Genomic DNA, 15,287 nt, shown 5'->3' with positions numbered 1-15,287 from the left:
CATCATATCACAAGTATAACAGACACTTAAGCATCCTGGTCTACTCTTCCTAGTCCAATTCAGGTGGAGTCCAAAACCAAACCTGCTGCCGTCAAGGTGATTTCAACTCAGAGTGACCATACAGGGCAGAGTAGAATTGCCCCATAGGGCTCCCAAGGAGCAGCTGGTGGATTCGAACTGCTGACCTTTTGTTAGCAGGAGTCTAGTCCTTCTATTTGCTCAGCAGGCTCGACCCACATAAACAAGTATATTTACAAAGCTACCATATAAGGGTATACTACTTGTTCTCCACTCACCCTTCCTCTTTCCTACCATCTCTTTCCTTTTATCTCCTACCCAATAAACAAATAGACAGCTAAGTCAAGAGGATTCCCTAATAAAGAAATGGTAAATACGTAGTACCGATGCTACCACCACCATTACCGATTTCTATGCCCGTGGCAGATGTGGCCAACTGAGCACATGATTCTTTTCTCTTAAGCCCAGATGTAACCTCAAAACCCTTCCCTAATGTTCTTATGACAGCCACTGCCAATGGACTGAAACTGGTATTTGAGATGATCCCTGCCCAGAAGATAATCATTCACTGAGCATCTTCTACACAGGAGGAGAGTTATAATCAGAGGGCCACAGCCAGCAGTGTGACTATCTCAGAGGAGATACTGAGATCAGCAAAGTCATTCTGAGTCCTACATCGGGTTCTGAGGTCCTTCTCCCAGTTGCTGAGAATGTCCTTCAGGGCTGGGAACAAGCTCTCTGGGACACTAAAGGAATAGAGCAGGACTGGGGGTTGACCCAGCAGCCATGAGATTCGGGCAGTGAACACCCGTAGTGGAGTCAGGGCTAAACAGTTGTCACCTCCCTGGTTCAGGTGAAAGGTGTAGGGCACAGGATAGCCCAGGAGGATCCCAAACACAGTACAGAAATTCCAGCCTGTGGAATGGAGCCTGCTGCGGGAGACTGCCAGGGATAGGGTCGTCTGCAACCCCTGCAAATGCACGATGATCTCAGTCACAAGGCCCTTCAAGTCCTGAAGCTGGTCCAGGGAGCAGATAGAAGGGTGAGACTGGGAGCCAGAAACATCCACAAAGGCTATGGTACCAAGCAGTACCTCCCCCAAGTGCCGGCATACATGCTCAGGACTGACAATCAGGCTGTTTTCCCCAATCTCAAGGATGTGAAGTCCCAGGGTCAGAAAGCCCAGCCTCTGCAGCTCCTCCAGATAGCTCTGGATCTTCGAGGCGTCTGCACCATTACAATCATAGAGCAGAGCTGGTTTCAGTCCTCGAGCCACAGCCAGCACCTCTCCGGCTAGGTGAAGGCAGGTGGCTTGGGGTGGGCCCCGTCTCTTTCCCACACCCAAGGTCTGCTGAGCAGCTGCCACCAGCAGCTGAGGGTTTGGCGTTGACATGGGATCTGGGAACTATTCATGGTTCCCTCGCCTGGGCTGCATCTCTCAGCTCCACGCACTTGCAGAAGGGCCTAGAAACACAGCATTAGCAGAGGATTATTAACAGACCAATGACACACAGGCAATCTGCCAAGAGTCTTCCCATGAGTCTTAGAGATTTTTCCAAAGGTCATTTCGTCCCTCCCTCTGCTCTGGAATGTTAACCCAGCCCAAGCAAGAAGGTTTCACCAATGCTGCCTGATTTTTATGACTTTGTCCCCCAAATTCTTGTCTCTCTCTGGCCTTATGGCAGGATTTATGTTCTCAGGCTTCTATTCTAAATCTTACCTGTTGTAAATTATGTTCTGATTCATAAAGAGTTTGGGAGCAAGGAAGAGAGAGGAGGAGGGGCAAAGAATAGGCAGGGCGGTTTCTGGCAAAATTCTGAGCATTTGACCAAGAACCACCCTTCTAAGACAGAGTTCTAAGTTCCAAATGCACTCTTTCCGGTGCCAACTTCCCTTTCTCTTCCCTCTAAGAATAGGTGTAAGAATAGCCATCTGATGAAACTAATGTATACTGCAATGTGGACTAGTAACCATCTCACTTTAAGATATAAAAGTAAAATACTATCTGTTAGAATTGCAGGAGGCCTTGAAAGATTATTTTAGGACAGGGAGGTCCTTCCAACCCCTTACTTGCTAGTTCATACTTCCTAGGTGTTGCTCCTTTCTCAGGAGGTCTAATAGTAACACTTCAGACTATACAGATCGTTATAATTCACTTTCTTCGTCTCCTCCAAGCAAGTCAGGCCGTGCCAAGGGGCCAGGTTAGAAGACTTGCTTTTTCTCTTTCTCAGTTCCCTCACCCATAAAATAGCACCCTGACCTTCTGTAAGTGTTTTAGGGTTGTATTTTAACTTCTACTGATCCCACCTTCGCCCTCTGGCCGACACCCGAGGACCCTCTGACTACAGGCTCACTCCAATCCCCACACCCTTCCTTCATTAGCACAGCGTCGTGATTTGGTAAAGGAGTCTCTCTCACATACACTCTTCTTCCACTTGGCAGGAGGTTGGCGGGCTCAGGAACTCCTTCCGTTTTCCCGCCCGCTCTTCCGCCCCGCCGCAGCGCCGGGAATCCCGCCCGCGCGGAAACGACCCCGCCGCCCGTTTTGCTCCGGACCAGCGAAGATGGGCTGGTGCGCATGCCTGGCCTCTCAGGGTCCTTCTCCCTCTTCTCCCCGCCCCACCATGACGTCATCTAGCCGGCTGCGCGCCTCACTTTAGAGCCGCTCTCGAGGCCGCCCCGCAGTGTGCCGGAAGTGTGGGCGGCCTGGGCCTGGCCCTTTCCGGCCAGACAGAACCTGGCCCCGCCCGTCTGCGGAGGAACGGGAGGGACAGACGGGGAAGAAAGAAGGCGGAGCCTGGCGAAGAAGGGTGCGGGGTGGTTCCCTGAAGCCACCGCCTCGGTCGATCCTGACTCACTGCGACCCCATAGGACAGAGGAGTACGGCCCCGTAGGGTTGTCGAACCTGCAAGTCTTTAGGGAAGCTGGCTGCCATGTCCTTCTCCGCAGAGCGGCTGGCGGTTCCTGCCGACCTTTTGGGTTAGCAGCCAAGCACTTTAACGACTGCGCCACCAGGGCTCCTCGCGCTATGCCCTACATGTGTGTTAAGTCTGGTGTCCCACTTGACTGGGAAGCCAGTGCTTAATAAGCCCCTTTCATTTGGATCTAGGGAAATACACTTTTCCTCCCAAACGAAACATCTCAAAACAATAGGCATGTTTTGCAGAATATTATTTTACCCAGAAGGTTGTAGGTTGTAGTTCTGCATAAGAATCCCCAATTGGGGAACTGCTGCAAAGCTTGTTGTTTGTTTATTTGACTTTGACCTGCATAAGTCCTAAATTTGAGAGGCTGGGTTCCAAGGAGAAGAAATGTGGACAAGTGCAGTCCTGGCCAAGGTCGTAATCTCTAGGGAGGGTGTGAGCATTCCCTCTGCATATGTTCTAGGCGCTGAAGGTACTGCAGTGCATAAAACAGACGAAAACCCCACCCTCACGGAGCTTAAATTCTAGGAACTCAGTCTGCTACTTCACATGAGAAAGGAGAAGCAAGGATGCAGAGGTTTTCAATCAGGGCGTTAAGAACAAAAACAAAGTGTGTCTTTTCATTTATGTTGTTACCTGTCTTTAACTACCAGGGATCTCTCACTACCAAGGGAAAGAATTTCTTGAGGAGATGGCCTAATTTGATTTATACATGGACAGGGCAGAAGCTTAGGAAGTGTGCACACCTAGGCTGAGGCTTTACCCGTGCAAAATGCCCATTTGAAAAGTATGCACCTGTGGCTTTACCTCGATGGTATCTTCAGGCTGTGGAGCCTGGAAGGAGGGCCAGCTTGGAGGGGCTCCCAGGCTAACGCTGGTTCTTAGCTCAGAGGTAGCTAAGACTAGACACTAGTCCCCTAATTCTGGAATTTTTTCCCTTCCCTATTTTTATTATATTCCCATGGCAGTTAGCAAAAAAAAACCCTAAAATGAAAGACTTCGTTTAGTTTATTCATTTATTCCAGCCACAAATATTTGAGAATATAATGTGTACCACACACTATGCAAGATGCTGGCAGCAAAGTATGAGACAACCAATTGCTATCTTCAGCAAGTTTGTAGTCAGGCAGGTGACAGACACAATAATTACAAGGGAAATGATTATTCTGAAGGGGGAACTACTGTCGAGGGGGCTATGGGAACATATAACAGGGACATAATCTAGTTTGGTGGGGTGGACAGGAAAAAAAGCTGGGGACACCATCTTACTCCCCAATCTTAAGCAAGGGGAGGGCAAGGAGAAGACAGACTTAAGTCCCCAAGAGAGAAAGGAAAGCTGGTACCTATCCATCAGGACCTGACAAAGAACACCAAGGGAGATGAGTGGAAAGTCTTGCAGGCAGTTGCTCAACGTTCCATAAAGGATCCTGTCATGAATTGGATTATGTCTCCCAAAAAATGTGTGGATCAATTTGGCTGGGCCATGATTCCCGGTATTCTGTGGTTGTCCTCCATTTTGTGATTGTAATTCTATGTTAAAGAGGATTAGAGTGGGATTGTATAACACCCTCACTAAGGTCACATCCCTGATCCAATGTAAAGGGAGTTTCCCTAGGGTGTGGCCTGCACCACCTTTTATCTTACAAGAGATGAAAAGGAAGCAAGCAGAGAATTGGGGACCTCATACCACCAGAAAGCAGTGCCAGGAGCAGAGCTTCCCGAGGTTCCTGCACAGAGAAGCTCCTAGTCCGGGGGAAGATTGATGACAGTGAAGACCTTCCTCCAGAGCCGACAGAGAGAGAAAGGCTTCCCCCGAAGCTGATGCCCTGAATTTGAACCAGTAGCCTACTAGATGGTGAGAAAATAAATTTCTCTTTGTTAAAGCCATCCACTTGTAGTATTTCTGTTATAGCAGCACTAGATGACTAAGACAGATCCCAAACAAGAAAAGTTATCTAGTTAAAACCACATAAAACCATTCATCCAACCCTCTGACACTTTCTTCAATTCTCCACTACAGTCACATATTTATTGAAAGTTTGGTCCTTCTTGGCACTTCAGAGCACTCTATTTTCTACACCCTTTATCAGCTCACATTATGTGGGCTCCCATCCAGATGGATGGCCTGGCTGGGCAAGGAAAGGAAAGAGACCAGCCCAGATCCAATACCTGCCTTCCCAATTTACCTGCTGTGGGTTCTTTTTAACTTTGAGCTATCCAAATACAGACAGAGGCAGCCTAACTTCAAGAGCAAATCCTTCATCACCTACTCAACCAAATGACCGAAAAATGTAAAGTTCCTATGCCTTTTTTTTGCTTCCTGGTCTCTAGAAGCTGGGCACCTGAACTTTACCCAGATTTGTCTCGATCATGGTAACAGTAGATCCCACTAGGTCCCTGAGAGACCCTAAACCAAGGCTTAAGCATTCTGAAAAAATAAATCCTACTGCCACTTTTGATAGGATTGCACTTTTAATGTTTGAAAGCTAGCCTAATTCTTCAGCCATTCAGTGGCTTGATTTAAGGGCAGCAAACCAGACATGCACCTCCTTACTACGGCCTGGCACACACAGGCATTCATGAGGAATGGGGCCTGCACTCAGAGATTAGCATCGTGTTTTCCATTTTGGTCTTGGAGTTTAAATTATGTATAATTACCTTTCCAAAAAAAAAAAAGGAGGTAAAATGGTCAGGAAAAAACCCATTGCCATCAAGTTGATTCCAAGTCATAGCGACCATATAGGACAGAGTAGAACTGCCCCTAGGGTTTCCAAGAAGCAGCTGGTGGATTTGAACTGCTGACCTTTTGGTTAGCAGCTGAGCTCTTAACCACTGTGCCGCCAGAGCTCTGTGAAATAGTCAGAGACTGAGAAAAAGTTACTAGATTAGGCCAGTCTGTGGTAGATGTAGCTGCAATGTTCTATATCACTCCTCACCTTAATTATTCACACCCAGCTACTTCCACTAGGAAGCGGGAAAAGCAGGTTTGTGGTAGCTGAGCTTTTTCCAGGAGAGCACTACCCAGCCCTTCTTCAGCCTGGCCTTAACACACCCAGCACCTCATCTTTCCCAACTGCAAAAAATCCAAATGACAGTAAGACTCTGTAAAAGCCTCCAAACAGGGAGGAAATGTCCCTTTTGTAGCCAGAGGAGCTTATCCCACATGCCTAGCTCACTCACTCCCAGCTCGTCCTCAGAGAAGAAAAGAAGAAAAAGAAAAACAGAACTCCTTCCTCTGAAGGTCACCACCCGCGTCATACACTCTCATCTACCACAGACAGCCGTATTGGAGAGGTGGCAAGGTAAACACCCGACAGCCCATTCTTCCACAGAATCCCTAGGCCTTCTATGTCAACAGCTTTCCTTTAGAGGCTCAGTTTATGAACTTTTACTCCACAGGCAGGGTGACTTTCAGACTTTGGCACCCAATTCTATTTAGATGTCAAGCTTGGTTCCTAAGCAACCAGCCAGCTCCCCGGCTCTCATCCCCACATCGGAGAGCCAGCTTTCTCTACTAGCAGAACAGGTCAGACAGAGCTCGGTCATGGACAGATCAGTGCTTGAGGGAACTTTAATGAAAACAGAAGAAGAAACCCGTGGTACAAGAACAATGCAGAAGGGTTCTGTTCCAGGCAGTTTTGCCTTCTACATGTAGAATGAAGTCATCGAATCAGAGTTTTAAAGCTGGATGCAATTTCCGGCATCATTCCAACCCCTGGACTTTAGAAGAGATGAATCTGAAGCCCAAAGGTTAAGTGACTTGCTCAAGGTCACACTACTGAAAGCAAAGCTGCAGCTAAAACCCTGGTGTCCAACTCCCTGGCCAGATCTTCGTCTACTACATTACACTACCATTGGGGGATTTAAAAAAGAAAAGGAAAGCCTAAAGGGTGATTTTTTCCATAAATTAAATCAATTTTAAAAGCTAGGCATATTTGGAAAGAGTCATAGACTAACTACTAACTGTGCTGGAGAGAAGAGAGATTTAAAAGCTGGTTAAATCTGAATAATAAAAATATCCATATGTACAATATTCTAAAAAAGAGAAGAAAGAATATGGCATTGATGATTACTGAGCCGGCAGGGCAGGGGGCAGTTGCATGCTGGGGGTGGGTTGCATGGGCTGCCAGCTTTCCTGGGTTTGCAGGATGCGGTACAGCTGCTTCAGCTGAGCAACGATGTTATCTTTGATGTCTGGAGTTGAGATCTGCAGGCGGACACTGCCACTGTCAAAGGATCGTGTGAAATCACCAGAAAACATCTCGTAGATCATCCGAGCCACCACTGGAATGACCTGCCCAGGACACAGAGCACATGGATACCCGCTGAGAAAAAGGTATTTTTAAGCAACAGGAGGCACCCAAGATGAAAGGGAGGACCAACGAGGCTCTGCAGAAGCCCGCCACTCTAATATCCACAGGAGACATCTTCATCTCTCTGGACCATCCTGCCAAGGTTCATTCTAGAAGTTGGTCAAAACAAGGTAAAGAACCTAGATGGAGCATCACATCACATGCCTAACTAAATGACTGCCTAAATAGCAAGACTTCACTTTCAACCAAATTTAATCTATTGCCTGCCTCATCACACAACTCTAAAGGGCAAGCCCAAGTGGCCTTTCTGTCACTTTGCAGAGTAAAGTTACATTCCTAAAAGCACTCAAAAGGCTTTTCTTAACAGGGGCTGGGGGGAGGGGAAGATGAGGAGTTTTTACTTAAGATGTACTGAGTCTATTTCGTTGTTGTTGGGTGCCATCAAGTCGATTCTGACTCATGGCAACACCATGTAACAGAGGAGAATTGCCCCATAGGGTCTCTTGGCTGTAATCTTTATGGGAGCAGATCACCAGCCCTTTCTCCTGTGAGCCACTGGGTGAGTTTGAACCACCAACCTTTTGGTTAGCAGCAAGCACTTAACCATTGTGCCACCAGGGCTCCCTAGTTTCTGCTTAAATCCACTGCCATCAAGTCGATTCCGACTCATAGCAACCCCATGGGGTTTCTGTAAATCTCTATGGAAGCAGACTGCCACACCTTTCTGCAGCAGAGCTGCTGGTGGTTCAAACTGCCAACCTTTCAGTTAGCAGTCGATTGCTTTAACCACTGAGCCAGCAGGATGAAAAACATTTGAAAATGGATAGTAGTGATGGTTGCACAACATGGTGACTCCAATCTCTCATATCAGGAAACTTTTCAGAAGCCAATAATCCAATCTTCCGCATCAGGAAACTTTCAGGAGCCTGATACCAGAGAATGGATCATCGGCAGGACTGTGGAGAACCACACACATTCAAAGCGGCAGTCAGCTGCCATCTTTGAGTGAGGCACTGTTGCCTCTTTCCTACTCCAGTCAAAATGCAACATGCAAGAGATGTGGTTGCTATGCAATGTGGACCGCTGCCCTTGTTTCCCTTGGACCACTTAGAACAGGTTCGCAGCCCTGCCTTGTTTCTACTGGCCATAACTGAATCAGTTCAAAGCCCCAATTTTGAGTACCCTGCATTCTCCCACTTGGCCTTACTGTACAAAGCCCAAGTCTAATACCACCATTCAGGGCTCAACCCCAGACCTGGGAGGTAAAACATTGGCAAAAAGGAGAAGAGCTGTTGACACATCCTTATCTCCTCACCTGAACCAAAATAAGTTTCCTTTCCAGGGGTTTCCCATCTGGCCATTCTTCCCCAAAGCATAAGTAGATCTCAAATGGCGGCTGCTTCTCTATCTGTCCTTTCTGGTGGGCAATAAGATCTGCAGAAGGAGGAAAAGCAAGTTTGGTGTACTAGGTTAGTCCAATGCCATCTTTTATGCTGTTCAATATGGTAGCCACTAGTTACAGGTGGCTAATTAATTAAAATTAAATAGTTCCATAGTCACATTAGTCACAGGGGGTTCCTTCTATTGGACATCGTTTAACTAAACCCATTTGGGGGTCAAACGATATTGGAAAACTCATATCTCATGCTTTCTCTAAAACTGTCTGCTTGAATTCACTACCCAGATACTTCCCAAAAGAAAAGAGTACATGATTTGCTGACTATGACAAACAGGGTCAACTTCCAAAGTTTAGGATAAGCTGGTAACATCTGAGGGGTGATGACAAGGTTGTCTCTCTCTTCTGCTACTAAAGGAGCCAATCCAACCTGTTGCCGTTGAGTTGATTCTGACTTATAGCAACCCTATTGGACAGAGTAGAACTGCCCCACAGGGTTTCCAAGAAGTGGCTGGTGGATTTGAACTGCTAGCCTTTTGGTTAGCAGCCAAGTTCTTAACCACTGTGCCACCAGGGCTCCGAAGGAGCCAAAACCAACCTAAAAAATAGCTTCCAGGTACCTAACTTTGCAGTGGAACTCCCTTCTTTATTGTCTAAGTCACTTTCACTTTCAAGAATCAAGGTTCTCTTCTCCCTTCTCTTCCTCCAAAATGATTTTTTTTTTTTTTTTTTTTACTAAGATCTTTGCAGAGCCAGGAAAGGGAGGAGTAAGGAAGGGGAAGGATGGGGAGGAAGAGAGGAATAGAAGGAGGAAGATGTCCTCCCAGGAAGCAATTCTCATCATCTACCTGCTGAAAAGTGACTCACCACTAAGGAATGTTTCCAGGCAAAATAACTTGACCTTCTTTTGTCTCTCAATCAGGTTAGGGGCGACAAGCGATGGGGCACATGGCCCAGACCAGTACACTTTGCACTGGCACAGCCTGATGGCATAAATGGCATGACCGCTGACCTCCAGGATCAGTCCTCTGTCCATGACGTCCAGTAGCTTGCTGGTGAAAAGCTTCTGCTTCTCGTTGGTGATATGCTCTGGACCTGGGAACTTGACCTGCTCTAGGCTGATGGGACCAAAGAGCTCCTCCTGGTCAGGCATGGGGCCCAGGTCCCCATAGAAAAGCCGGCAGCCCTGGGGGTTGCTCACAGTCATGGTCTGCCCATACTCCTTCCCACGGTACTGAAACTTGATGTCCAGGTCGGTCACTGCAAGATAAGAGAGGACCATGAGAGTCCTGCTCTACTGCTCTGCCTATTCATCCCTAAGACTCATGCAAGTCCATCAAGATCAAGCTACCTTTCAGCCAGCTTTCACGAAGGCCACTGCCATAGCTGTCCTTCCCGCAATAAAAGGAGACATCAAAATATCCCTGGGATAGTCACTCAAAAGGCTGCCTTGAAGCAAACAGTTCAAGGTCCATCTATATTATCTCTATTCAGTTGTCACACCCTAGGGCTAGAATTTCACCAAGCAAAGTGAGGGATCCTGGTACCCTTGCTTCATACTGACTGAGTCTTCACATTAATGGACATTGAAAGGACTCAAAAGTAAGATACTTTGTTTGTGTCTCATTTTTGGCTCATTGTTTAAAGAAATCAGAGGAACAACAAGAAATACAAATCCATCTTTCTGAAAATACACACTGGAGCACACATTGTGGATCTGGTCAAACAATATACAATAAAAGGACAGAGTTCACATCAAAGTAAATCTTCACTCAACAAGTCTCTGTTGAACCCTACAGGTCTTATCAAAGCTACTTAGTCTTTTGGACAAAATTTCAGTTTCTAGTACTCACATCCCAACCTTGTGCAGTGTGAAAGGGAGGCTGGGGCAATGAGACTGATTCTTCATTGAGATAAACTTGTACCCAATTTAGAAAGAGATTTTTATCTCTGGGTCCCAAAGTTCCTGAAATCCAGAGCCTCCTTAACTAAATCTAAGACCATTAACCTCTCTAGACCATAACTGGCCTTATCCCTAAATCTCCTAGCCAGACTGATGAACCCAGCCTCCCGCCCACCTAGGAGGTGAGTAACCTGGAGCTATAACCAATCAGAGCATCACCAGGGGCAAGTAGGCATAAGCTGATGTTTCTTTAGTCTTCCCCTGGTAACTCATCAGCCAACCAGGAGCCAGGCACAGGTATACATGACAAAGAAATGGAGGCAGAAGGCAAACAAGAAAGGGACCATAATAGGAGCTGAAGACCCAGCAAGAAAGATCAGGGCTCACTTACTTGGGAGAGAGCTGATCCATAGCTCTGGAGAGCTATAGAGGGGCTGGATAGGTGTCTGGGGTACTTCCATCTCCAGAGGTTCAGTTTTGGGCCACACTGCTTCAGGGCTGCAGTTGCCCACACTGCAATTGCCTACACTGCAATTGCCCACGCTGGCTGGTGCCATGGGAGAGCCTAGAACAGAAGGATATGGATGAGCAGGCAGAGGCACTACACACACACATAATCTGGTTTGAAGCTCTAAGAACTAACAAGGTCAGCAAACAAGAGTCAAACACTAGTCCATGACCCAGTGGTAATTTCCTAGCCCATCAACGAGTCCCACATCTAGCACTATAAGAAATAAGGTTCCCCTACTCCTACCTTCATTCCTAATCATATTAGTTCTCCCATAAACATATAGTTTTAAAAACCTGTGTTTGCTAAAGATGAGAAGATAGACAAGTGTGTTATCTCCGGGGGCTAAATTAGAATGGGCATGAGTGAAAGGTTCCCAGTTGGAAAATGTGGCCCCTGCTGTCAAATAGAAGCTGATTGTCTCCCATAAAATGAACTCAACCGAATTAGATGATTAGCTTTGAGTAAATGTTAGTGTATAAAAATTCTATTAAGAATAAACAAATACTTCTACATGCATAAAATATCTCTAGAAGGATACTCAAGAACCTAGACATGTGTCTCCTTCAGGGAAGGAACTGAGAGGCTGCGGGACAGGATGAAAAGGAATCCTTTTGAACTAAATCACCTTTTTATACCAGTATAAATTTTAAACCATGTGAAAGTATTATTTATTCAAAATAACCCAATTAAAGCTTTTTAAAATAATGAAAAATTCATCCTATTTCCCTGCTATTATCAAAGTTGGCTCCCTCCAAATTCTGCAGATTTCTGGCTCTAGCCTCACCTCTCAGGCATCGATTCTTCAACAATTCTTCTTCCTCTGCCCCAACAGCTCTGAAATCAGAGGTTAATGTTTCTTTGACCCTTTGTGTATAAGCCTGGTTAAATCTATGTGCCCATTTTACTTTTTGGGTTTTAATACATGTCCCATACCTTTCCAAAAAGGATTCAAGACAGCCAAAACAGAGGACACAGAACAACAACTTTGATAATATATGAACATAAATAGGAAATCAGGATCCTGGAAATAGATTGCATCCTTTCAGAGGGTAAGAATAAAAGAATGAGTCAGTCAAGGATTTGGGAAAAGATCCCAGATTCCCAGATGTTCAACTCTTTAAATTTCACCAAGTGGGAATGTAGCATGTGGCAATATGGACCCGAAAGACCTCCAAGAAATTTTGCTTTACTCACCACCTCGTTGCAAAGATATAAATGGCAGGATAAGTGAAGGAGGACAAATGGATAGACAATAAGAGTCACTTCCTGATTCTTAAAGCTGGGGCATCATCTTGAGTACAGTATCCTAAAATCCTAAAGCAATCATCTTGATATACCAGGTTTTCTATATGGTGCAAGTATCTTATTTGACCCATAGCAGGCAGATGGTACTCGAAAGGCAGAAAACAGCTGCTCAGCTGCATACGTGTCATTTGACTAAGAGCATTTCAATGGACAGTTGAGGTGAAGAAGCTGCAGAAGAGCAAGTCAACTTGTATTCCAGAATCCTCAGAATGTACAACAGGAGATTCAGCACCTGTTATGTCACAATGGCTCAACTCATTTTTCCTGGGAAGCTGAATTTAAAAAGGTCACAAAAGAAGAGAAAGTTTCTTGCAGGCAAATTCCATCAGAGCCTAGAATTAGCAGTTGTAGTTTCCTAAGACAGAGCCTAAGTACAGCGGACCCAGAATTTATACCAAGGGAAATAGTGAAAAAATTTGCCTACAATTCATGAAAATGACATCTATGCTGGGCTAGAATAAACCAACATTTAAAACAGCTGATATATTTATAATTGGGATTGAGAATGAATTTAAATTATTTACTTCCTCGTATTATCACAGAAGATTCAGAAAATTTTCTCTCTGCCGAGAACCCACCCCACTGGATAGCTGGGCCACTGGAATTCCTTTGCTTATGACTCCTGCTTGCTAACAGACCAGCATCCTGGCCACAGGGCCTGGTCACTGCTCCCAGTGCAGTGGTGGCTGAGGGGTCAGGAGTTCTGAGGCAAAAGCCCCTTACATCCTCCTCATTCCTCTGTGCCACCTACCACCCACACTCACCATTGATGTTCAGGAAGGGGAAGGTGTCCTGGATGGGAACATGGTGCTGCGACTGATCTAGCTCATCTTCCTCATCGTCTTCATCTCCATCATTGTCCTTCTCATCCCAGGGAGCAGACCCTGTGGATCCTACCCAAGAAACGAACGAAGACACAAGCCTAGAGGTGAGCAGCTAAGGCCGCACTGCCATCCCTGCAGCTGACCCACCCCGCAAGCTAGGGACTAAGCACAGAGGCTCCTCAAGTTCTGTGTGTACCCTCAATGCCCTAGCTAAGAAGAGTGGGTGAACCAAAGGTATATTAACCGCTGCTTCCAACTCATCCTACAGAGCCCTAATGTAAGCTCTCTTCCCCTCTCCTATCCAGCAGCTGCAGACCTTACTCCCTTGTAGAAATCTCTTAATTCCTCTCTAACCCTCTTCCTACACATTAGCATCCCTTTTAAGGACTCAAGGTCACCAGCCTCTCACCCTTGTAAGCTGAGTGTGAGGAACAAGTTCTCATTTCAGGGCCTCACTGGATTCACTGGAGGGCAATTCTAAATTATCTGACTCTCAGCTGGTACTTGTTGAACATTGGCTATATAGGAGAATCAGGTCATATTCTCTTAGCAAAAGTATCTTATAAATTAAAAGATTACACATCCAACATTTACAAAAAACTTAATAGCTTTTATATGTCATGTCAATTGATTTTTACAGTAGCCTTTGAAGTAGGTAGGAAATGAGAGTCCACATTTCACATTTGCAAAAATTGAGGCTCAAGAAGTCAAGTGACTTGATTCGACATCTATCACACAAGCAGTAAAGTGATAAGAGCCTGGTTTAGAACTCAAACCTTCCAAGTCGTAATTTCTCCTTCTTCTAAACTACCTGGCCTCTTAACTCAGCGTTGAGTCCCAAGGGAGGCTATTTTTACAGTAAAACTCTATACTCTCTCTACTTTCTAATGATTTAAGCTAATAAACCATTCCCCTAAGAAACAAGAAGATTTTGCTGAGTTTACATATTTTGTTCTCTATTCCTTCCTCGGGAAAGGCTTTCCTAGTCTCCAACTTGGTTAGCCAGGCTGTAATCTTTAGAAGTCCACCCCAGGGTCTGGAATACCTGCCCACCTTCTCCCCAGCAGCTGGGACCTCACCTGGGTTAATGATCGAGCCCTGAGGCTGGGGGATGTCACACACTTGATAGATCTTCACTGGGTTCATAGGCACCTCCTTGGTGCCATCGTACATCAAGGTGAATTCCCTGCTCTTATTGAGAGCACAGCGGAGCTGGGCCTTCCATTTAGCTGGGTCAGGGTCATCCACCCCTTCCTGGTACTTTCCCGTCTCCACAGCCCAGGCCTGAGGAATGGGAAACTGCAGTGAGTGCCTACTGCTGCCCAGAACCACGGTAAAGCATGTGCTCACTCGCTCCTATTCACATTCTCTCTCTCTCTCACACACTTACACACACACACACACACACACTCTGCCAACACCCCCCCACCCCACCCCGCCAGCCTGCCCCACCATCCCAACCCTATTATGTAGAAACACTGCCCTTAGGACCAGGCAAGGCAGGGCCTGAGGGACATTAAGCCATGAGCAAACAATCTTTTAACTAGTACCTGCAGACTACAGTGTTGTAATGAAGGGTTGAAAAGAAAAGTCTGGAAGAATATGCACCAAACTGCTAATGGTAACTTTGGATAGCAGAATTTCAGGTAATTTTAGGGGGCTTATTTGATTTTTACTTGAATTACTTTTACAGTAAGAAATAAGGCAAAGGAGGGTGGCTGATGATATGCAGAGTTTGGTCTTGCTGGTCTCCTTTCTTCAGTCTCCTATCTGACGTATAAATAAGGGGTTGGAGAAACCAGGTGCTTTAGGAGGACAGGAACCCTGGGGTTCAGCTTGGCCAACTGGCTCAGGATCTCAAGTCCTAATAAACCCACATCCCCTACTTTTCCCTCTTTCTTCAAACTCACACTTCACTGGAAACACTATGCTGCCAGCACACCTGTGGCCGGCGGCACGGGCTAAAACCACGCTGGCTCCTTGTCTCGGTCATCTAGCGCTGCTATAACAGAAACACCGCAAGTGGATGGTTTTAATGAAGAGAAGTTTATTTCCTCACAGTTAAAGTAGGCTAAAAGTCCAAATTCAGGGTG

General features: G+C 46.0%; 2 protein-coding genes across 5 annotated transcripts in view; both read right to left on the bottom strand.

Annotated features, from left to right (window-relative positions):
* Nucleotides 1–125: 125 nt before the first annotated feature.
* Nucleotides 126–2,597, bottom strand: CUNH1orf74 (chromosome unknown C1orf74 homolog). 3 transcript variants are annotated; one of them, XM_023730283.1, is made up of 2 exons: nt 2,326–2,597; nt 126–1,482 (listed from the first exon to the last, which is right to left on the bottom strand). In XM_023730283.1, the coding sequence occupies exon 2, from the start codon at nt 1,409–1,411 to the stop codon at nt 620–622; it is 792 nt and encodes a 263-aa protein (XP_023586051.1). In that variant the 5' UTR covers nt 1,412–1,482; nt 2,326–2,597; the 3' UTR covers nt 126–619. The 3 variants fall into 3 exon arrangements, with proteins under 3 accessions (XP_023586051.1, XP_023586052.1, XP_004375246.1); XM_023730284.1 differs by having other exon boundaries at nt 2,437–2,597; XM_004375189.2 differs by having other exon boundaries at nt 2,441–2,597.
* A 3,617-nt stretch (nt 2,598–6,214) lies between these two features.
* Nucleotides 6,215–15,287, bottom strand: part of IRF6 (interferon regulatory factor 6) — a 19,424-nt gene continuing 10,351 nt past the window's right edge. Inside the window, exons 2-7 of one of the 2 annotated variants that reach the window (XM_004375188.1) lie at nt 14,274–14,478; nt 13,135–13,263; nt 10,946–11,119; nt 9,519–9,911; nt 8,571–8,689; nt 6,215–7,236 (exon numbers count right to left, since the gene is read on the bottom strand). In XM_004375188.1, coding sequence (XP_004375245.1) covers nt 7,012–7,236; nt 8,571–8,689; nt 9,519–9,911; nt 10,946–11,119; nt 13,135–13,263; nt 14,274–14,367 — 1,134 coding nt within the window. In that variant the 5' untranslated portion in view covers nt 14,368–14,478 and the 3' untranslated portion in view covers nt 6,215–7,011. The remainder of the gene's footprint in view (nt 7,237–8,570; nt 8,690–9,518; nt 9,912–10,945; nt 11,120–13,134; nt 13,264–14,273; nt 14,479–15,287) is intronic. The other variant, XM_004375187.2, reaches the window with a different exon arrangement.

Source organism: Trichechus manatus, unplaced genomic scaffold, assembly GCF_000243295.1.
Source record: "Trichechus manatus latirostris isolate Lorelei unplaced genomic scaffold, TriManLat1.0 scaffold00035, whole genome shotgun sequence".
NCBI classification, from domain to species: Eukaryota; Metazoa; Chordata; class Mammalia; order Sirenia; family Trichechidae; genus Trichechus; species Trichechus manatus.
This window is presented reverse-complemented; position numbering and strand designations above follow the sequence as displayed.

What these genes read in the sequence shown, in the direction of transcription:
- CUNH1orf74 (XM_023730283.1), bottom strand. Translation starts at nt 1,411, where the DNA reads ATGTCAACGCCAAACCCTCAGCTGCTGGTGGCAGCTGCTCAGCAGACC.